Raw genomic sequence first — 24,287 nt, forward strand, 5'->3', positions numbered from 1 at the left:
CAGCTTTTACAACCTTTAGGAGATCTAGGAGACGTCGTCGGGGACGAGTTGGAGAACCGGATGTTATGTACATGGTTCGCCACCTCGTGCTTGACTTGTTGAGGAAGTTGGCAGGCCGTGGAAGAGATGCGACACGGCGCGGAAGTTCTTAAGAAGGAGACGTGGGCTGTGGAGGGAAGACGGGAAACGATGCTGATTATGTTGTAGCTTGACTTGTAAGATGAACCTCGACCAAGGGTTTCCGCGGCATATCCACAGGAATATTGAAGTACCGAAGGTGCCCTGCCCCTAAAGCCGGAATCCCACGGCTCATACCATCATACTAAAGACAGTCTGCAAACACGAGTCACGGCAATATCCGTGGTTCGAATGCTGCGCGCCAAGTTTTTTTTTTTTTTTTTAACTCATTGCCATGCGGTATTTGAAGCACAGATTTCGCGGTGACTCGCGCTCGAATCTGTATGTAGACTGACTTTTGTATAGTCTGTAAGCAGTGTGACCCAAAAATACCAGAATGAAAGTTGGTCGGAAGACGATTCACTCTAAATCTGACTACTTATGTTGTTACTCATGTGGAGGTCGTCACTCATCAACATGAGTAACATTTCCAAAATTTAATTTTGTTTTCTGTTTCCTCTCAAAAGCACTGCCATTAATAGCATCATCATGGGTAACACACCACAAAAAGGCAAGAAACTGTGATTTCATGAGTAACTCGTTACCTATAAATTGTCTCATGGTTTCAGATCGTTACACATGCCGGCGGTGGGGAGTTTCACAAAACCGTCAAATTCGAATCTTATGTTATGCCATCTACCAACCTTAGATTAAGACCGCGTGGGAGAAGAATGACCGACGCTGATGAAAACTGAAAAGCTCCGGAGCTAAGATTTTTTCACTGCTCAGAAGTTTCACCGGGGAGCTGAAAACTTCGCAAAGAGTGAGTAGAAAAGCAGCGTTATTTCTGTAGACACATTTAACGTTCTTAATTTCAGAAGGTTTGAGAAGAGCGAGTGTGTGAGCCCAACCAGGTCTCACGAGTACCGACCTCGCCAGTACCATCCGGGGGTCCTGCGTATATGGGAAAACTTCGTGCGGGGCATTCCTCACTGGTGAGAACGCATTTGAAGTGGCACCAACTGCCCGGCTGCAGGTGGTGCTTGATCTGCGGGCACCCTAGAGCACAGAGCAGCACCCGAGGTGAGTGAGATTGAGAAAATGGGTGCGCTCGATCGCTTCTCAGTTTTAAACTGCCGCTAACGCCGAAGGCTCTATGCCCCTCTTTTCCTCTAGTGAATTTAACTGCAGTAACACCAGTAACTTGCGAGTCCGTGCTTGACGAGGAATAAGCTGTTAATTTTCTATTTTCAAAAGTCGCGTTTGGCGTTCTTTTTTTTTTTTTACGTGACGCGAGCTTTTACAGCTTTCAGGCAATTAACCAAATCGTGTTTCATTATATAACTGTAGTCATTTTAGGTATCGTTCTAAAATTGTTTAGGTGTACCCGGCTATTTGCTAGAAATTAGTTTAAAATATGAGGTGATGCTGGGAGAATTAGCGAGGGTTCCTTTTTCCCAGTCTTGGTGAAAATAAATTCTATGAAGTTCAATATTTTCTTTCTGTATTTTCCTGATTTGGTTCTAGCTCTTCCAGAGTTGATAAAGAGAAGAGAAAAAAATGTTGTATGTGCCTTAGCAGCAAATCTGCATGACACTTTATATGAGATTTACTAATGCGTGATATGTTTTATGTTCATTTCTTCAGGTGTAGTACCCTGTAACGTCTCTTTAACTGCATACACAATCTCGATTGCAAGCCCCCATGTAGACAGCTCGGCGTTCCCAATGTATCTTGCTGCTCTTTTACTGAGATGCGGGAACACGCCCAGCCGAGACGTTAAAAGAAAGCCGCGGGACAAGTCCACCTCACGTGAAACATATTTATTCGCCTTTTAGTGGACAGTTTGGCCTGTGCCTGTGCTCATCGTTTGCTCCCTCTCTGAGCAAGCGCAAAGCACATACGCTGCCAGAGCGCCCTCTAAAGCGCCGAGAACTACGCCTCGTGAGGGTAGGGCTCCAAGGTCACGGACATAACATAGCACACATGAAACTTACCCATGATACTTGTTACCAATAAAACTGGTTACCTATGAGACTGGTTAACCATGGTATCATGCGGCACATAAAAAGAAGAGCACGTTTGTTACTTCTCGTACGATTAGCGCTCATGGGTAAGCGGAGTTACACATGAATCAAGCGGCACAAAAGGTACACTTTTGTGCCGCATGACATGAGCAACTGGACAAAGAGTGTTGTTGAGTGTGAGCGCCAGTTCTCTATCCGACACAAAGCGAATTTGTTAGCCGCTTGCAATGTAACGGTGGAGCGCGGTGGCCAATGACTTGGGAAAGGTGGCGCCGGACTCGTACGTTTACTTCGGCGCCGGTATTCACAAGAAGACAAAAACCAGAGTTAGTTTTTGTCCAATGAATAAAAGGTTGATCTTGACAGCCACCTACAACACTCGCCCTCTCGAGTGGTGAGCTGACGCGTACGTTCCCTAATGGTGTGCAGGGTGGGATGCACTTCTTGGCGTGGTCGCCGAAGGATCAGTTGTACCAGCATGTCCGAGGGGTAGGAAGGGGGAGCAACGGGGACGATGCTTAGAGGCAGAGACAGCTCTGCCACATGCTTATAGTCGTATAGGTTGAGAGAATGGTGGGCTGTGCAGCGAGTCGCGCAGAATACCTCTGAGGCTCATTCTGCAACCCATGCGCGTCAGGAGTGTCGTCGCGGCGGCTGTAGTGGCAGAGCGTGATGGATTACCGTAATCATGAACTTTGGCTGTGGTTGTGACTGCGACTTCTAATACGGAGTCGGCGAGTAGAGCAAGGGCATCCAGGTTGAGAGCGGAGGGGGTTACAAGGACCACGCGAACGCCTGTGGGAAGTCGTTGCATCTCGCGCAGGAGCGACAAAAAGATACAACCCTGTCCCCCAGTAGTTGCGGGGGGCGTCGCAGCGATTGTGGTGGCTTGCGAATCGCGATCACCCCGCAGCTCCTTGGTGTTGAGAAACTGCTGGAGTCGGTGCTGCTTGAATGACGTCGTGAGGCGGATGAGCTCGGTCCAGAGCGTCGTCTCATATGTGCAATCTTCAGGAGATGTGAGGACAGTCTCGTATTTCCGGGGCGATCTCAGGTGGTGTAGTGCCGTGATTACGTGGGTGAAATATTTGGTTTTGGTTAGGATGTCCCCCAAGATTTTCCGAAGCGACTCTCCACTTGTAAAAAACAGAATTCCGTGTGCAATTCATAAGAGAAGTAGACGGAGATGCACGGTGACGAGAGCATCAAAGTTATACACTTGGACGAGGCGGCCACCAGGGGCTCTAGACTCGTCAACGATAAAGTTGGAGCCGAAAGTTCTTGGAGCGTTTCGATTGTACTTCGCCGACAAAAGTGCGGCGTCACCGTCGCCAGAGTCCAATCAACGCGCTTCGTAAACTTTGGCCCCAAACATGGTGTTTAAAGAGTTTAGGGCCCCAGGGGGCTAAGGCTGTCGGAAACAAAATGTTAAAGAAGAAAGGTAGGCAGTATAAGGGGTATTCACAGGACGCCATTTTGTTGGACATCGTTCGCAGCGCATGCTCAGAACGATGCTCGAGTACAGTTTTTTCAGGCATTTCAGGAGAAGCGAACACGGCTCGTTCACAGCTCTGATCGATGCTCAAGGTTCGCGAACGCAAGGGTACCCATAGCTTTGACTTAACTACCTGCGAGGAATGCACGAGGATGCACGTTCAGCGTCCACACAACCAGAATCGCAGTTCTCGGAAGCCGATATATAAAAGCTAGTTCTGAGCATGCGCTGCGGAACAAGGTCCAACAATATGGCGTCCCGTGAATACCCCCTATAGTTCGAACCCCCGAATAACCAACTTATTTAATGCGGAGACGTCCACATACCCGTAATAAATGATGTTTACATGGTTACACTGCAAAATATATTCAGCTGGGCTGCTTATCACATCTAAATTAGATTTGATAGAATGATCTAACCCATGGAGCGTGAAGAAATTCAAGGTGTCATCTTTCCTGGCAAAACGCGGCACTCAACAGCCTGTTCCCAGCGTCAACCAGAATCGAGCGGGAGTGGCCCAGTGTTGAGTCCGAGGCTCTAGCTTGGAGCGCTCGCTCACCCATATAGCGACTCGCCAGCGTGGCAACCAGATTTCTCCAGAGCTGCAGGTCCTCCGGGAGTTCAAAGTTCAGGGGCCTCGGAAATGGATTGCCCATCAGCTCGAAACCCGGTTTCAGACCCAGGCTCAGAAGGCGGTCGAGCAGCACGTCCAGGTGGCTGAAGTTGTAGGCCACAGGAGCGCTGCTGTCTGTGGGCATGCTGGAAAGCAGTCCCGGACAACACGAACCGCTTTTTTTTTCTTCTTTCCTTCGGGTCTACGCTTTTGTTTCATCTATGTACCATAAATACGTTTACTCTAAAAGTACGTTTGCACTTGCGGAAAATTCGCTGGCGCCGAAGTGAATTCGGTAGCGGCAAAAAACCTGTAAATACCTCCGGATTTTTCGCCACTGCCGAATTCGCTTCAGCGGCAGCGACTTTTCCGCAAGTGCAAACGTACCTAAAGGCTGGTTCATACTTGCGTTTGACTGCGACCGACTGCGCTACGGCTCCTCGCGTCCCGCTGCGACGCGCTGCGCGGAGTTGCAACGAGGTGGCGTCGGTGTGCAAGGCAGCACTTGGACGCTTCCGATCCCGTACTAGACTGAAAGGTTCGCAGTATTTTCGAGATCAAACCTACACACAAACTACCTACGAGAAATGATCGCATATAACATTTTCAGCATCATTTCAAGCCCACAGTGAAAGAACGATGCGTAACAAATGAGGAAATAATGCGCACACGAAAATATTTTTTTTTGCGGGCTGTCTTTTAGATAGCACCAGCGTGTTCTCTCGTAGAAGTTAGAAGAGGTCGAAGTGCAGTCTATCACAACCAAACTGACCATGTGAACCAGCCTTGCGTTGACTTGGACCAAGTGCGAGGGTTGCTATGGCAACAGCTGCGTGGGCTCCAACAAAAACGGTTTTTACTTTTACCCCGTTTCGTTGGAGCCGACACTGCTGTTGCCATAGCAACCCTCGCACTATAGGTCCAAGTCCTACACCGTGGTCCAAGTCAACGCAAGTGTGTGAATCACACCTTAACCTTCTCTGTGCTCCCCAGCTTGAGGAGGGGAAGCTGAGAAGGATCGGGGAACGTACGAGCGGCTTGGGGGCTTCTCGCACGGTCCCCCAACTCTTTTCAGCTTCCTCTTCTCAACCCTTCTCAGAGACCAAGCTCCAACCTAAACTTAAAACAAAACAATCAATTACCAACAACAAAAGACAAGAAACAAGTTCCAACCCAAGACTTGCGTGCGTAAAACATTGAATCGACTTTAATTAACAAAAAAAAAAACTATATTATTTTACTGTCACCTTAATAAGATAGTCACAAGTGCTTCTGAAAATTACATTTACCCGGGAGCACATTACCTGTTGCATTGATATCCATGCTGAGCGTCCCGTGCTCGTGTCCCTACCCCCAAATACATCGTAGCAGCAGTGCGTGTGTCGAATCAAAACGGGAACGAACCGATATATTTTCCGCCATTAGACACTAAAAAGGTGATTGGTAATCGCAGCACCCATAGCCTGGACGTCACGCCATATATTACCAGTAATTCCAGTGTTAGTTAGCCTTCGTGAGTACCTATAAGTGTAACTGTGTATGCGTGGGCGCGTATGGCTATATCTCATTACGCTTCATTACGCTGCACCTCAAAGAGCTGCCACCAATTACCTTACAAATAATTCGTTTCAGAGTTTTGATTTTGTCTAACTGTTTTCAATGTGGTGGTTGCAGACTTTGGCACATTTAAAATTTAAAGAAAAATCACAACTGTGTCGATCCACTTTCTGTAATGCATTCAACCAATGTTTAGAGCCCCAAGCCTCATTTACAATCAGTGTTGTCGGGTATGAAACAAACGTCACTCTTGACGCTCGAAGGTCAATTTATCAAACACTTGCAAATTATATATTTGCAAAGTTTATAGAAAGGAGGGAATGTAGTTTTGAAAACGTAAAAGCTCTTCTGGGCCATATTTACAACGCAGACCATGCAGAGAGCGTGGTCCCGGAAAGTACTTTGCTTACATAAAGACTGTTCCCCGGCAAGTGCGCTTTGGTGGAATCACACGCACGCGCCGTTCCTCATGAAGCCGCACCAAGCAAGAATGCTTTGTTCCTCTCAAATATATGGCTTCCATTGGCGTCATATCAGCTGCAGTTGTGGTGCATGGCGTTGCTGCTGAGCGCGTACCTTCTGCAGCATGCATTTCCCACCGCCAAATTTGTTTTTCTCATCAAGAAAAGCGGCAATGACCACCAGCATGATGGGATGACGTCACGTACAAGCCACTTACAGAAACAGCTTAGTTTCCTGTTCAAATGCAGAACTCGCAACACTAGCCAAGCAGACGAAATTAACTATCAAAATTCTGAAATTGTCCAGGACCAGTAGGGATCAGTCACGCGATAGTACGGTAGGCTCACAAAAGGTTATGGAACACGACTCATCAAGCACAGAGCTGTAAAGCGAAGGCCCAGATACACGTGCACGTAAAACCGAATATAGCATGAGCATCCCAGCAGTGTTTCAGAAAGTTTCTTGCTCGTGCTGATGCCCAACTGTGATTTTCATTAAGAATATTGTTGCATCTCCATGTCATTTTTGTAGTAAGGCATTGTATATTGAACTCTTTCGAGGAATTATATATATTGTCTATTTGCCTTCAGAGCTATCATGTGAGCACATTATCTGTTTTCACGTACGCCGTGAACCTGTGTTTCACAGTGCCGAACAGTGAACAAAAATGAAACGTGTTTATGCAAGCCGGCTCAACAGCTTGCACATTTTCGAGTAGCGTCCTTCCCTGTCGGACTCAAGATGTGATTTGAACTTCGCACATTCAAATTTTGATAACGATAAAACTGTATTCAATTACTGGCAGTAAATTAGACAACTTCAAAGATACATCGTATGTGAATGCACTCCCCCATTACTGAAATATTATCCGCAATTTATTCCGGTGTTTTAACCATGTGTAGGGCCGTGTACGGGTTCTGATTTGGTAGCTAATTTAAACAAAGGTGCTTCTCTGGCACATAAGGGACTTTTTAAATACAAAAGCTTGTCGTTGCTTATTTTATGTGATGAATCGCAATCTGATGTCTTTGGGCTGAACGAGAACAAAATACGCAGGCACGCGTGGTGGAACTCTGACGACGTCTTTGTCACACGCTTAAACCGAAAGGAAGCCACTATACAGTTTCTACCTTGGGTGGAGTACCGAATACTACTTTGTACTATTTTGAAAAGCGTCAATTAGCAAGAGTGTAACCTATTTACAAAGTGAATTAGTCGGTATCTTGTCTAGGACAGAGCTCTACCTCAGCTAAACTGGGTCAGTATAGCCGTGTAAGAGAAAATGTTCACTTGGTTACGCGCTATTTCAGGCCAGGCTCAACCTGAGTACGAAGGTTCGTGTATACAGTGAGCAATTTTGATCACTCCTTTTTGCACGACGCATCACATTGCTGAATGGAAACAATGTTCGTTAGAAAAACAAACGTCGCGATTGCCGCTGAGTGCTTCTATTAAATATAGACTGAAAGGACTTGTCCCAAAACTTTTGTGGCATTTTGAAAGTATAATCTTAGCTTGCGCATATACCGTGAAACCGTGAAACATATTTTGTGAAATATATTTTACGATATATATGCCGATGAGGCGCACATTCCATGATAATATGTACCGTAACAAATAGCTTATTTTAAAAGCACCACCACAATTTCCCTTTTAAGACTATGACATTAAGTTGTAGCAATCACTGACATCTAAGAGACTAACCTCTATTGGTGACAGCTTTTCCATTCAGATACAAAGAACTGAACATTTTGTTGTATAAACACGGCGTTTTAAATTGTAACCTAGCCTTTTTAGACTGCTGCGTCTAAATAATATAACGCAATTCTTTTTTTTTTTTTGTCACTTGAAAATAAATTTAACTGTGTGACAATAAAAAGCTACTTGTTTTGCGCAAAAGATGCGGAAAATATATTCAAACCTTAGCGGTTCGAGCCGGTTTGAACCGCTATTTGTGCTCTCCGGAGTTAAACTGCAACTGAACGGAAAACCGTAGGCCGGACCCGAACCGAACCGATAAATATTTCGGTTCTCCACTTTGGTCAGTTCAGGCTAAGCCCGGGAGTTTGGCCAAGTTGGGGGCTATTCCATGGAAGGGGTAGATGTTTGGGGCATTCTTTGCTGCCACTCAGGCATTGGAGCTCAATTCGTCATGGTCGGTCTTCTGGACTGAATTCTCTCGAAATCAGGTCGTGGGAACTGTACACGCATAGAAAACGCCTTATTTTAATTACTTTTTATTAGTCATTTTGTTGTTATTTCTAAACAGCACGACACAAAATAGGTCGCAAACAAAACTATAGCGTAACTTCGTTTGTGCGCGAACCATAGACACCGTACTAACTCATAAATCAGGAATTCAAGGTTTTCTAGCCTTGGAAAAATTTGGCGACTTCCCTGGACAAACTTTTTTTTGAAAGGATCATGAACCCTTTTAGCCTTTCTTGTGTGAGACCCCATGTACGGCGGTGCAACGTTACTTGAGATTCCCCATGTACGGCGGTGTCGACGCTGAGGTTGAATCGTGCTCGCCCTCTCGAAGCATCCTTAGAATTTTTAAAGCGAGCTCACGCAGAGGCTTCACACCTAGAAGAGACACTTTGTTGTTCCTCAGAGCATCGAAAACACGCCGCCAACTTAAGGAATACGGGGGAAAAAAAAGGCGAGGATGCCGACCCGAATGACGCAATGGCGCAGTATGCGCCAATATCTTTCCCATTTACCCTCGTCGAAATTCGACGCCAATCGCGTGATGGCGCGTCGCTCACGTTTCCTTTGTTTGTTTGGAAAGTGGTCCGCCAGTGATCGTCTCGAACAACCCGCTCCCCGTTCGAGCTCAAGTTGGCGACGTTCTGCCCGAGCAGACCCCTGGCCTGGAGCCGGGTCGTGCGAGGTCTCCTCGGTGTCGCCTCTCGATCCCCCGGCGACAATGGGGCCACTCGGGCGATCAGAAAGCATTTTGGACCCCGCGACTCGCCATGCGGGATGCCGGAGCGAGACGGACCTCGGGCCCGCATCCCTCCCGGACCCGACGTTGCCCGCCTGCCTGGTCGCACCGACGCAAAAAGGGTGGGGGCGCGTTTCGGAAGACGGGCGCGTGGCTATTACCGACATTGTTTATTCCGGCGGGCCGCATTTCAAACAAATAATGAAATTAAATGTCAATATTATTTCTTTGAAACGAGGAGCATATTACGCTGTTTACATAGGGGATGCGGTCCTCGCTCTAGTCCGGATCGATTCCCTTCGGGTACCGCGAGAGTCCGACCCCGAGGTCCCCCCCTCCGCCCGCTCCAGCGCCCGCCGCCACCGCCGCCGCCTGTCGCTCGTGAAATTGAAACGTCATCTGCTGATTCAGAGCCGCTTTTGGAATTAATAGTTTGCGAAGGGACGCGGGAGAGCCGGCGCACGCCCCAGACGCGGCGCAGACGCGGCGCGCGCCGCTGAGTTGCGGGACACCCAATTAGGGCGGGAGCCGTCCGCGCACCAAATGGGGGGGTCCCCGAACGCACTGGAAAGCCGCCGACGGCGCCGCTCGAGATCGCAGCAGCACTCGGCTGACGACACGAGGCTGCGCCCAGTCGACCGACGACAACCGACGCCCGCGTGCGAGGGGATCTTAGGTCGAGGGAGCGCCCGACGGGGGCTCGCTTGTCGGAATCGTCCGCTCAAAAAAAGAAAAAAATCTCCCTGCTCCCTACGCCCCCCGCTTTTGTGTTCGGATGTCACTTGTTTGCGTCTTTCTCTGCTCTTTTGATTCCCGTTCGAGTGTGTTTACGATGTCGATATTCGCGTACCCCCGCTCCGTCGGAGGACGGCATCCAAAGTCAAAAATGCGAAACTCTCCGGTGAGATCATGAAAATGTTGAGTCGCGCGGCAGATAAAGCGTGGAGCTGCTGGGTGTCGGCCTGAAAAAGCGGGCTCGAAGATGCGGATTTCGAGAGGTGCCCGTTCGCTCGCGTTATACGGCGCGTATAACGCATGGAGTGCGTTTGAGTGCGGTTTTATTCGGAATTACCTGCGGCAACATGCGATGCTGGCTACAAGTTTCCAAGAAGACGACGTAAGCCGCTTTCCATTTGCAATGCCACAGCCGTTTGATCAGAATCGAGAGCCGGGGCCGTCCAAACGGTTATGAATTAATGGGTGAGGGGCGAAACCAGAGGGCCCCCAACGAGGTAGAGGGCCTTATAGAGCGATAAACTGGCAGCTGAAAGTGACCCCCAATCGGCCGCCACCATGATGCACATTTTTTTACCACTAGACACGTGACCTTATAGTTGTACGTCTAGATTTTAACGAAGTACCGAGCACAAATAATTGCTTATTGATTTTTAATAACAGTACCGACGAGATAAGTTACGTTTCGTTTGTTCTAAGCACAAAATGTGCTTTTACGGCAAAAACTCCGGCAGCTTCGCAATGTCTCCTTTAGATGCCGTCAGCCGCGGTGTTGTATTTTGTGTCTTTTTCGGAGCTAAACACGTTTACAATCTCCTGTAACACCAAATTAGAGCGCAGCTCTTGAGGGGGAGGAGGGGCAGGTATGGAGAGGAAGGTATGCCCCTCCTCCTCATCCGTACCCTACCCTCCTCTCCTGCTCGACTCCCATTTAGCGGGAAATTTTTAGTAAATTTCCCGCCAAATTTAGCGGATTTTTTTTTATTTCCGCTATATTTTCGGGGAAATTTTTCCGCTGAATTTAGAGGGGAATTTTTTCTGCTAAATTTAGTGGGGAATATTTCCACTAAATTTAGCAGGGAAATTTTCCCGCTAAATTTAGCGGACAAAATTTTCTGCTAAATTTAGCGGGGAAACTTTTTCCGCTAAATTTTTTCGCTCAATTGCTGGTTAAATTTTTCCGCTGAATTTAGATGGGAATTTTTTTCGCTAAATTTAGCGTGGAATTTTTTCCACTAAATTTAGCAGAGAAACGTTTACGCTAAATTTAGCGGGAAATTTTTCCGTTAAGTTTAGCCGGGATATTTACCCAGAATGCAGCGCGCGGTGACGTCATCATGAGAAACATCCCACAATGTACTGCTCGGTTACGCCGACGCCGACGCCAACGGCGACGCCGCTCAAGCCGGGAACGGGCGACTAAGAGTTGCGCTCTAAAAATAGTTTATCGTGTTTTTTACAGCGATCGCAATACAAATCTCGGCTCAGTTTTGCGTAAAAGCCTCAGGATTTAGCACGGTCGCGTGTCTAGTGGTCAAAATTGTCCAACATGGTGGCACCCAAGTGGGGGTCACTTTTGCCTGGTGTACGGAATACCAGTTTATCGATCTAAGCCCCTCTACCTCGTTGAGTGCCCCATAGGGGTGAGGCGCATTCTGGGAAACGACTGTCAACGAACATTTGAGTTACAGTTTCCTCCATTATTACAGTGTTCACAGGAGGGGGAAAAAAAACCCGAACGGAGCTTCCTGACGTCAGCCGGCGAGGCGTGTCTCCTCACCTCCGACGCGGAGCCAGCGTCGGAGGCGAGGAGTGTTTGTTCCGTCTGAGCATTTCCTCCGCGCCTCCGTCACAGAGCTTGACATCACCGCGCCACCTCAGAAAGGCGTGACGTCAGCATCATGTGGTGACGCGCACTCCGCGGTGCGAAGTGGCGAATTTATCGAATACCCCGTAAACCATGGCCAGCTGTGGACACCGCGGACCTCTACCTCCCGTAACCCCCCCCCCCCCCCCCCCCTCCCTTGCTCCCTCCGGCGGCCGTAATTTGTGGATATATTCATGTGAGCACGTGATGCAGTAAGCATTTTTCGTGGTTTTATCAGACTGTGAGTTATTCAAGGGGCATTCACACGAGGGAGGAATCCCGGGGACTTCTCCCCGGCACGCGCGCATCACGAGATGAAAACGCGAGGCTTTTGCACATCGCAAAGCCTGACGTTTTTGTCCCGGTATGCGCGTGCCGGGGAGAAATCCCTGGGATTTCTCCCTCGTGTGAATACCCTCAAGGACAAAGCCAACCGTGTTGCAGCAAGGAAGGTAAAATAAGGAAAGCCCGATAATAATAAAATACTGTACTAGGGAACGCATCTTATTCCACGAAAATACAATGATTTTGGAGACGACAGCTTCTGCGTAGTGGGAACAACGGGCCGTGAGCATACTCGGGTTTTTTGGGGTTTTTTTTCCCTTTCAATGGGGAGGCGTGCTGCCATCATATATCGTCGTGGACAGCCTTCGAGAAAGCGAAGACAGCCGTCTCTGTTGTCTCGGCGAATCCGGTATCTCGGGGCGTCGGCGGCAGCCCTCTGTCTCGGCGCACTACCAAAGCGCGACAGCGTGGACAGTACATTGCACATGCGTTCTCACGGGCTGTCCACACCGCTAGGGAAAGATTTGGTGCTGTAGGCGCGCTGTCTAATGCAAATGTGCTGAGTAGAATGCATCAAAGCGATAGCTTTAAAGTAATAACGGGACGCTACAATCCCTACAACACTACTGGTAAGGCGATATCTCGAATGGACGGCCGTATTTTGGAAAAAAGAGGTCGAGATTGAACCAGGCCGACGAGGCGCGTGACGTGAGGATATCTTGTTTCCTCCTCTCCTCGCTTCGGCCCCCTCAAGGCGGCGAGGCGAAGAAGACGCGAGGCCGTTCCTTCTCCTCCTAGCGGAAACAAGACGTAAACATATCAGTCAAATGCGCCTCCTTTTTTTTTAAAATACGGTCATCCGTTCGAGATATCACTGTATAAGTGATGTATTGGTGTTTGTATCATCCCGTTGCACGCTTTTGCCGCGTGTTTTGTAGAATCCAGATTTCTGGTTCAGCACCCCTTTAAGGAGCTCGTGTCGCAGAAAAGCCGATGTCGGCGGCGTTGTGAGAAGAAAATCCTGATTGGTCGATAGGGTCATGACGTCAGAGCAACATGGCCCCGCCCGGGAATTTCAAACAACCCACAACGCTCACGTGAAACGTGACGTCACGCGTGAAATGAAAGTGATCGAAACATGACACGTGATGCGCTCTAAAGGTCGCCGTATGTCTGAAATGATTTCCCTTTATAAAGTAATTTATTTGCCTTAAAGAAAAAACTCAAAGAATTTTAGGTGGAGGCGGAAGTCGAATCCACGACCCTTCGGTTATGAGCCAAACACGCTAGCGACTATTTTTTTTTTTTTTTTTTTTTTTTAAGGTTACTAATTAGGTTACGCTGACCCGCTTGTACGGCTTGGGAACGATTGGGGAGTTTATATTTATCTCACGCATTCCACTCTTTTTGCGCTAATGAAGGTACTAGCTACCCTCGAAGTGTCTAAAAAACGCACGCGCACGCACGCACGCACGCACGCACGCACGCACGCACGCACGCACGCACGCACGCGCGCACGCACGCACGAACGCACGCACGCACGCGCACACACACACACACACACACACACGCATTCCAAGTTGGTGAGGAAAGCAGCATACTCCCGATCGGCCGAGTGGGATAAAGGACGTTTACACACTTGCGCTTGATGGACCGTTCACACAGTTGTAACCAAGGCCGACTTAGACAAGGCCAACATCGCATTCCAATGGTTTGTTTATGGGCGACGGCGAGCTTCTTACCCACACCCCATCGCGCATGCGCGGCGCCGGTGGCGTCCGCTAGGGGCGCTCCGGTTTTTTTGTAAACATGAGTTGGTGTATAGACCTTTGCAGAAACAGCTCGCTGGCCGCCGCCATTTTGCGACTCGAGTGACCCCTATTAGCCAAAAATTTCTGCCACCCGCCTGAGCTGTGGAAACCCGATCAGCGCGACTCCCCACCTGCATCGTGTGTACGGAGTTCGCCGGCTTTCCTTGTAAGTGTTTACTCTATTTGCCTGTTCAGGATGCTTGCGTGTTTTTGTAATCTTCCACTGTGAGAACCTGGGAATACCAGGACTTATAGCCTTCTGGACCTTCGCAGGAAACGAGCGAAGAGAGCGGGCGAAGAAAGCGAACGTCAAGCAGCCCGCGACGCAGGCCGTTCGACGTTCTTCGAGGGTTATTTCCGTTGAGATAATCTCCGAAAAGCCTTCCCGGATATGTTCCCGGTCTTGGCGAGAAGTAGCTGATAGGGTCCGGGGTGTGGGAACTAAATAGACACGTTCGTTCATTCGCTCTAGTGCTGTGTATAAAAAACATCACTCTTCAAAACGTACCCCAAGACAAGCCGGATTCCGTGCGATCGTCGTGAAGTGACTGTCGTCGACACTGTATTTTGGATATGCTGTGTTATTTGAGACCTTTCTCAAATCATGTCCGGATAACGCGGCACCGTGGGGTACGTACAATATATGTTGTTCGATTTATGAGACTCGTTGAATTTCATATAGTGAGGGGGCAATACCCATGCAGTTCGGCTATCCTCTGGTGTGGTCAAATATATTAGGCAGTTAAGGTTGACACGGCTGAGTGTATAGTGCCGTTATAATCGCCACAGAACACAAAAGAAAAAATAAAGCGAGGCGATTTTGCCGCCACCAGCATTCGAAATTGCTCCTACGCAGGCTGCCACAGCCTACTGACGAGAAAACCCACAGCTCAGCGCAGTCGGGCAACACTGACGTACAGTCTCAAAACCAGGGATGCGCGCTGGAAATCGCTTCGTTCGAGACTGCCGCTGGAAAGGTCTATAGCCACTGATTTCATTGTTGCTGCAGCACCGCGATGAGTAGCCCACGCCTAGTTAGGACTCCCGAGGAGCAGCGTGAATAAGAGGAGCGGCAAAGGGAAAAGAAATGGCAATACGAGCAGAGGCGGCGTGCTGCGACCGGGGTTCGGCATTTCGTATAGTGCAGTAGGCAGTCGTTGCAGGTGATACCACAGCTTCGCTGACCAACAACCTTCACAACGTAAATTGGAACCCCCATTTTTTTTTTTTTTTTTTTCTGGGGCGTGCCGAATGCCCTTTCTTGGTTTGACCCTAGAATCTGAACTTTGACTTCGCTTTACTTTAGATCAGGGCGGAGCCAATACTATGGGCCGATGAAGCCAATCAAATAGCGTCAATATTGAACGGTCATGCAGTTCGTCCTTCTGTCTTTGTACGATCATCGGCTGAAGCAAACGAAATGATGTAACGTAATTCATCATCTGTACTTTATATCGCAATTATGCTACTTTATTTTGATTCAAAGCTGCCTTGAGGACAACGAGGCAAAGCAATGGCTTACAGATCCCCAGCTAGTTGTACACGGATTCCCATACGTTCAGTGATTATACTTAATAATTAAGCGTCTGACCTCACTCTTGTGGCGGTCACGATCAAGAATGATTGAAACTGTTCAAATTCGTTTTCTGTATACTGACGGCTAGCTTTTGGTTAGCTCAATTGGTAGAGCGCTTCCCAGTCTTGGAGAGGTACGGGGTCGGTTCCTGAACCTGTGGGATATCTTTAGCGGCGACAAGTTGCCTAGAAGTCGAGAAGTGCTCATTATTTCATGCAGAAGTAAATTTTTTCATACGTAAATCTCTTACAACTTGGGGATTTCCCCCAAATTATTTTATTTACAGGGTGTCACAAAAGAAAATTTACACGGTCTTTTTTAACGCAGAAATAAACTAGGCATCGCCGAGCGCGCTGATTCTCCGCCCAAAGATGCCAAAGTTTCAGCCCGATCCGATAACTTAATCAAAAGTTATAAGTGATTTTCTGAAAATTTCAATGGGAAAATGGCGGCCGATGTAGTTTTGAAACACATGGGGCTCTATGGCACCAGAAACTGTAAACGGGCAAAAATGGGCTCTATTTTCCCATTGAAATTTTCAGAAAATCACTTATAACTTTCGATTAAGTTATCGGATCGGGATGAAACTTGGGCATCTGGTTTTGACCTCTAGCTCTACCTTCGGGCGGAGAATGAGCGTTTGGCGATGCCTAGTTTATTTTTGCGGTAAAAAAGACCGTGTAAATTTTCTTTTGTGACACCTTGTACTTCATGTCACAAATGGTGTGCAGTGTTAACAAGGTACGGGAACGTTACGTGGGTCTGCTCAGTGCATAATTTATCGCTCTAGTGAGACACGTTCTAAGGTCGTGCACTTAGGCCCATACTTTACAGGAAGGTAGGTAATATCATAAGAAAAAAGCATATAAACCAAATTCATTTGATTTAAGTGGGATGTTTTAGCTAAATTAGCGTTATATATAATTTCATTAACTTTCCCCTAAAATTAGGATTTGTGTTTTTAAACGCGTGCACAGTCAGCTAGTTGCCCAACAACAATGAATTTTTATTTTAGTTTTAAAGAACGTAAGGTGGCGGTATGGTCTCAAAAAAGAATCAGAAAGCTCTTGTAAGGCTCAGTGATTATACTGGCCAATCTGCCTTGGATTTATTATTCAGTCTGTCTCTCTGTGACTGTCTATCTGTCCCACTTTCTTTCTTTTTCTCTGTCTCTTTCTCTCTCTACCAGTCTGTGTGCTTTTGTGCGGACGCATTCTTGTGTCTGCTTTCTTCCTTCGCATTTCAATTTGCTAGCCTAGGATGCCAGAGAACTGAGCGAATGAAGTGGAAGGTAGAAACAAAACTCCTTTCCGCTTTGCTCAGAGAATATCGTATTTTGCTTGTGTTCATCTTTATATATATTTTCCTTGTTTGGTTGCTTTTTTGGTTATACCTATAATATAAATGCGCATGAAACGTATTAAGTCACGAAAAAGATAAACAAAGATATCTTTTTTTTAGTTTTATTTTTTTAGAAAAAGTCTGATTTAAACCATGACGGTAAAACTGGAGTACTTTAAATCACGATTCACGTTCTGCTTGAAAGCACGCGTGAAACCATTTCGATTTCTATGATGTATACCATATTTTGCACGACCCTACAGAACAGTTGTAAGATAAAGTATAACCGCAAGTTCGCAAAAAACGACGAGTTTTGGATGCCGGGCAGTTTTGAACGCACGCTGATCCGTCGGTTTCGTTCACTGCGATGAACCAACAGCACAGAATCACTAGGGAACTCATGCATCGTGCGTTTCCTTCTCCGCGTGGCAACCAATCCAATTGATAGCAGTGAAGAGCAAACACGAGTCAACAAGAGTCATATTCAAAGATTTTTCCCTACGTATTTGGTTGGTCGCAAGTAACGACCGGCCCTTCAACTCCTTGATTTGGTTGCCCACGGCTGCTGCGATGACATCGTCGTTGATGTCGTGCAGCAGAAGCCCCTGCTAGGACCAGTCGCTCACGCTTGTATCCTTTACTGCAGCCCCCCCCCCCCCCCCCCCCCCCAATTAAGAAAAGAAGGTGACGGAGATATAGCCAAATTCATTCACAAACTACAAAAACTTTACGGTAATGATGATAATTCCACGTTTCACAGGCAAATTATGGGCATTGGAGCACAGCAAAGGCTACAAAAGCGAGTTCCGTAGCACTTTGAACGGACCTGCCGAGTTTGTCGAACGACGTCTCATCGACAAATTGTTTGGTACACAGCGACGTTTAATCGATTGTTCGCTTCATCGAAAGGTTTCCGCGATCGTTTCATCGACTGCGCTTTGTGACGTTTCGTCGAAAGCGTCTGTGCGCGCAAATCACCTCTGTCGCTGGCATCCGGGTCCTAGCTTGCCGAACCGTTGGCGGCTCCCATGAGGACTGGTGCAAGTTCGGGCTTGAGATTATATTGAAGTTTCCCCGAGCGGAGTAAGTGGTTTCCGCGCGTGGCGTGGAGTGTTTGGAAGCCCAGGATTAGGGCTCCCGAATTCGTTTTTGCCCTGTCAGAGCCGCCTGAGGGAGTCCGTTTTAGTTCCGGTATCCTTCCAGCGACCCAAATGTAGCCAGTAATTCAAACCAATACACTTAGCAAAAACCTAATACCTTGTGGAGGAAACATTGTTTCGTCCAATTCTTCCTATTTTTTTGTGAATGTTTTTTTTTTAAAATTTAATTTAAGATGTACCAACTTGCCCAACTACAAATTATTTTACGATGAAACGTCGCAGTTGCATGTGGTCACGAATCAAGTTTCCACTAAATGTCCCAGTATCGACAAAACTAATGTCCATGATATATGTCAATGAATCGTGTGGCCATTAAAAGTCTACAAAACGATAGGGACCCCTACCGAGCACACGTGCATGTGCAGTGAAAGAGTATTATAAGGCAGCATACTCGTGCGTGCAGTTTTCACTTCGCTCGCACTTATGGTGAAACAGAGCTTGCCTTCTGCATATGCGTAGTGCCAACCACTTTTCACGTAGTCACACGCTTTTTTATCGGCATTGGTTTGGCTTATAGTTCACACTGCGATTGAGCTCGAATTAGAGAAAAAAAAAAACTACATAACTGGGCACGTTTGCCAAATTCACCACAGAATGCTCACAGGTGGCCGCCACTTGGCAAAAGTTCGCATTTAGCGTGCGCTTTGTGGGAAGCCCTTGACCGAGAAGATTGTCAGCCGTCAGCACGTGGATTTTTTTTTAGCAACCCAGAGTAAGAAGACATGGAAACACGTGCACCGTGCAAACACGTGTAGCGTACACGTCTACGTAGTTGTGACAAGCTTGCAATTGCACGAGCGTCCCCGCACGAGCAGACGCATGGCGGCGGCCAGTCGCCCCGCGTGCAATCATCTATAGACCTTCATAAAAATAAGGGCTCCTGGCCGGATCCATTCGAAGTGCTCGTGCGTATGGCGCGTGATTTCCTCGCTTTGCGAACATCCGCGTGCATGCTAGGCTGAGGAGATCGCACGCTGGGCTGAGGACTTGTAATAATAGAATCGTGTGTTCCAATTTCCAAGCAATCAGGGCCCGTTTGCTCGAAGCGCTAACCGCGGCTAAAGTTAGCCGCAGTACCTAGGAGGGGGATTTTGAGATCACGTGACTGGCTCGGTAGGGATGCGGGGAAACATGGCGGTGCCCCAGTGAGTGAGCGCCGCTCGCTTTGAAACTAATATGTCGTTGTAGCTGCAATATCGGGCGCGTTAGTCAGCAATGAACGGTGCAGGAGGCTTTCGCTTTGCCTTACCTCACTTAAATCGCAAAGCATGGGCAATGAAATCGCCGCATTTTTCAGATAGTCTTTCGATTCTGGGCATTCCTAAGCCTAAATGAACGCGATAATTGTCGGCATGGCAACGTTTTTGGAAAGCGGATTGTTGATAGCACACAAAAGCAGACAGCGCGTCTCGACAGACTTTTTTCTAAATTATCCAAGCATCGCGAGGAGAACGCTGGAAGTGTAATTCTGCGGTTCACGCGCGCTGGCCTTCCTCTTATAAAAGATTTGAAGTAAAACATCATAATAAGGCTTTAACGAACGCGCGTGCAAGGCAAAATTTGTTTTATACTTTTTGCTTTAGAACGGTTACTACTGCAGACGCCAGCACGTGCGACGCGTGCAACTACAGTCGTAGCATGCACCTCGGTGCTTGGATAATTTAGAAAAAAGGGTATGTTGGGACGCCGTCTGCTGTTGTGTGCTATCAACAATCCGCTTTCCAAAGACGTTGTTATGCCGACAATTATCGCGTTAATTTAGGCCTAGGAGTGCCCAGAATCGAAACACTATCTAAAAATTGCGGCGATGTCATTGCCCATGCTTTGTGGTTTAAGCGAGGTAAGGCAAAGCGAAAGCCTCCTGCACCATTCGTTGCTGACTAACGCGCCCGATATTGCAACCACAACGACATATTGGTTCCAAAGCGAGCGGCGCTCACTCACTGGGGCACCGCCATCTTTCCCCGCATCCCTCCCGAGCCAGTCACGTGATCTCAAGATCCCTTTCCTAGGTACTGCGGCTAACTTTAGCCGCGGTTAGTGCTTCGAGCAAACGGGCCCAGGAGACACAGCTTATACCACGCCTGAATGTAATAAAGTACTATGAAAATTCAAACATTACAGCCTGAACAGTTCGTGTACAAGCTTTGGCTTGAAATATGGGCTTAGGATTGTAAAATGTATCGCTTTTCTAGCCTTCATGAGTGCACGCGATATGCGTACGTACACAATATTTTACATAACGTCACACACAACCCCTTGCATATTTTTTTTATATTTTTTGCACACCACTACTTAGTCCGCAATAATGACAAAATCAATATCTTATTGCTTAAAACCTGTGATTGCCATCCATAAAATAAAAATGATTGATAGGCTGTTGTCTTTCAACTGTCCCTGCACTCATGTCCTAAAAAGAATTGGATAATTTAATTGTGCAACTTTTTAACATTGGCCTCACTCTTGTTATGTTGTAAGCATAAGACTTTTGTGACAGTCCTAATTTGTATTTACCAAACTGAATATCCACAACAGCTAAAGCTCCTTTTTTGTGTGTGTTTTCAAGTCTCACGGTCAAAATATAAAAATTGCAGTGACATAAAATGAGACACCTGACCAAAAGGAAATGTTTTCCTTGCTCTTTCTTGAGTTATTTAATTCCTCAAGATAACGTCTATTACGTCATAACGTTTTTGAGGCAATCTATAATGCGCCAAACTCGTACAAGACAAAATGGCCGACCCGTCATACAAATTTAAACACGTTGAAATATGTGTAATTGGCCTCCAAAATCCCCAGGGTGATAAATGCGCACCGAAAATTTAAATTTTTTTAGGCATGAGCTTTATGATTACGCATATTCCTCGCCATTAGTTCAGGACAATTTTCGCGTTTTGTTCTGACCACATTTGCTAGAGACGCGAGCTCATCGCGTAGGCAACTGCTCCCTTTGTACGGGAACTGGTGCAGACGGGCCGTGTTCCAGAGAAATCTCGCGCATCGAGAAACAAGTGAACGTTCTTGGATGTCCATTTCGGAAGAAATAAAAAACACCACACTGTATATTGAAGCACCACCACACACGATTTATGGCGTTCACGTACAGGTCTGGAAGGCGATTACATCGACTTCTGTTGGTTCAGAAACACACTAACCATGGGGCCTATGCATTACCTATGGAAACTTTTTGGTCCTTATTCTTAGCAACTACTGAACCCATTGGGGTCGAAGTGATCGTATTCGAAAGATAATTTTAAAAAAAACCTTAAAGGGGCACTGAAGTCGTAATGGTTAAAGAGCGCAAGAGGACAACAGACAGAAAGGAGGACACAGCGCTCTGTGTCTGTGTCAATTCATTCCTGTCCGTTTTCCTGCTGCGCTTTTTAACCATTATCAATCACCAACTCGCCCAACACTCCACCCTCGTCACTGAAGTCGATTCTGAGATCGTCCTTTTGTGGTGACAACTCAATCTAGACGCTCTAAGCATCCCAACAGACCCGACATTACAATCGTGTGTAGCTTATTTCCTGGTTTTCCTGGTTAAAAGCGCGTTCAAAGAACGCGACACGCCCTTTTTGGGAAGAATTTTATTTTTAACGAAGTGGTCGACGAAGGACATTTGTCTGCGAGTTGCAAGCGATGGCTTCGCCCGCGGGGAAAAAGAAAAGTTTTACCCGAATGTGTACCTATCAGACTCTCTTTGAAACGAGTTATAATAAAATCATTCGGAATCTGCTCGTATTGTAGGGCCCTCATTGGTTTAGACAATCTAGTCCACGATAAAAAGAGTCCACATGTTTTTCACTTGCCCTGAGATAAATAGGCGGTTTTGTAATATAGAACTTGCTATACGCGAGAATAAACACCTTTTAATTAAACAATATAAGATTAAAAACGACCTTTTTCAAAAATGACTTCAGTGCCCCTTTAACAGGTTCGTGGATATACATTTTTCGATTTTGAGTTCATTACTTTCTTACAGGGCCTCAAATTCCGAAGGGGGGGGGGAGGAGTCAATTTTTTTAGCTTCGACTTTTCAACTCCCCAGAATTTAAATTAAACGAAACCTACAAATTGTCGTACAGCCCTGCAGTGTAAAATAAAATTAATTGTGAATCGATATCTGCCGAAAGATTTCCTCGGTGCATTGTCGTTACAAAATTTAATTGAGGAAGTTTGCGCTTCGGTGAAATCGAAAATTCGTCTGCTAAACACCGTTTTTTGGGCTCTACGGTTCGGCGCCATCCCGTGATCGTGCTCGCTAAGCTCCTCGAGGCAGTGATGAGTAAGTCCGTGCTGCGCTGTATCACTCTGCCGCGAGGAATTCACTGCGTGCGGGTGTGTAGTTCACTTCTATTGTAGAGTCTCTGATGCGCATTTTCTACAGTTGTCTATTTCTGCTTCCGGTTACTGGAAGCGCGAGCTTTGAGGTTTTTACTCCATCTCAGAGACATCTGCAGTGCTGACAAAGGCACGGGCGCGAGGTGTGGCTTGGGAAAGTGACTTCTATGCGAGAATTCTCGTGCAAACAAGAGCATTTGGCAGATCTAGACTCACGCGCCTACCCTACCTTGTAGAGATTACTAAAACTTTTTTTCTCTTTATGTGGAGGCGAGGTCGAAACTACAGGCACGAACATCGTGCTCTGAACGATGCTTCAACTGCACAAGTGAGTGTGCTTGGCAGGGACCCTGATCTCTCGCTCTTGTTGCTTCTGCTACTCTAGTCACTCACTGCGCTTTTGAGCTTTGTGTTGTCCGTCCCGTTTTTGCCCCGCTTCTGGGTTACCGTGTCTGGTGTCTGGACCAGAAAGGTGCTCAGAAGAGCACCTTTCTGATCATGTTCAGCCTGACCGAAATCTGTCTTGCTCGATTATTTTTTTATTTATTTATTTTATTACAAAAGCATATGCACATAAAAAGAGTCAGGTGATAAATTATAGGATGAATGGTAGCTAGGTAAGCTAATACATATTCTAGAATTTTGTTTTTGCAAAGGATTGATTTAAAATATTATATTAAAACTGGTGTATTATAAATAACGCTTTAAATCACGATTTATATGATCTTGATTTTTATTCTCCACTCTCGAGAAAAGCGTGGGCGTGCATAGCTTTGATCAGCGATGAGAATGTGCAAAAACACAAACGGCTTTTCTTTTTTTTTTTTTGCCTACATAGTTTTAGGAAGTTTTAACGGAGTTGTCTAAAAACGTTGTTTACTTGCATAAAAGGGGATACACTTCTTTTCTTTTAAATTTTAGTCGCCGAGTATTAGCGGCTCCAGTAATATCAACTCTGTCTAAAGCCGGGGTCACACTGCTCATATCATCATGCAAGAGACAGTGCAAACACGAGTTACCGCGATATCCGTGGTTTGAATGCCGCGTGCCAAGTCTTCTCCTCGAACTCATAGCCATGCGGCTTTCGAAGTACGGATCTTGCGGTGACTCGCGTTGGAATCTGTATGCAGACTGTCTTTTGTATCCCGTATAGCAGTGTGACCCCGGCTTAATTAAGTGAGGCGTCGAGAAGCTCCAAAAAGTTTCTTTCGCGTCTTGGTTCGTGTCGGAAGCATAGCGCGGGGTCGTCGGAGCTCTGAGCTCTGATTAAATGAACTAGAGGATAAATGCAAAGGCTATACACTCTTTAAAGGGTACAAAAACGAAAATTAAAATGCATGCCTTTTAAGACAAACTAAACAATCACAGTTCAGTTGCACCACAAAAAAATGAAAAGCAATATCTTGCAACAGATGTTCTCATCCTAAGCTCGTAGTGAAAGCCACCCACTGTTGTAAATTTAAAAATAGAAATCACAAAAAAAACAATCGTCTCCGCAAAAAAAGAAAAAAGAAAGAGGCGTAATTGACTGCTTAGAAACTGTGTGCGTTTCATTTCTTAGTCAAGAAAGTAAGGCAGATCCCTATCCATTTAAAACATCAGCCAATTCGGATGTCATCACACAGATTCTCACATGTGATCACGATGACGTGCTGATGGGCGGGCAAATCCACTATCCAGCCTTTCGGTACAAATTCACACGAAGACCTGATTTCTGCGCATCACCAATAAATTTGTGACGTTTTGCCAGTGAGGCAAAACGTGAAAATTGCACAAACAATATTCACTCTCCCCTTCGTTCAGCTGGTTCAGCATCATTTTAAATTAGCACATACACGTATTCATTTTATAATATCACGTGTGATTCTGTGTAGGTTGACTATCAATAAAATCTTATACCCTATTCACGCGAGCATAAAGGTCCCTTTAGCTAAGGGACCTTTATGGCCA

The 24,287-nt window shown here is 46.6% G+C and overlaps 1 protein-coding gene across 1 annotated transcript in view; it reads right to left on the bottom strand.

Moving 5' to 3' along the window:
* LOC115331402 (alpha-L-iduronidase) overlaps positions 1 to 24,287 on the bottom strand; it is a 148,942-nt gene that overhangs the window by 47,831 nt on the left and 76,824 nt on the right. Inside the window, exon 3 of the mRNA XM_042287436.1 lies at positions 4,199 to 4,398. Coding sequence (XP_042143370.1) covers positions 4,199 to 4,398 — 200 coding nt within the window. The remainder of the gene's footprint in view (positions 1 to 4,198; positions 4,399 to 24,287) is intronic.

The sequence above is a fragment of the Ixodes scapularis genome, unplaced genomic scaffold, assembly GCF_016920785.2.
Source record: "Ixodes scapularis isolate PalLabHiFi unplaced genomic scaffold, ASM1692078v2 PGA_scaffold9__187_contigs__length_104089568, whole genome shotgun sequence".
NCBI lineage: Eukaryota > Metazoa > Arthropoda > Arachnida > Ixodida > Ixodidae > Ixodes > Ixodes scapularis.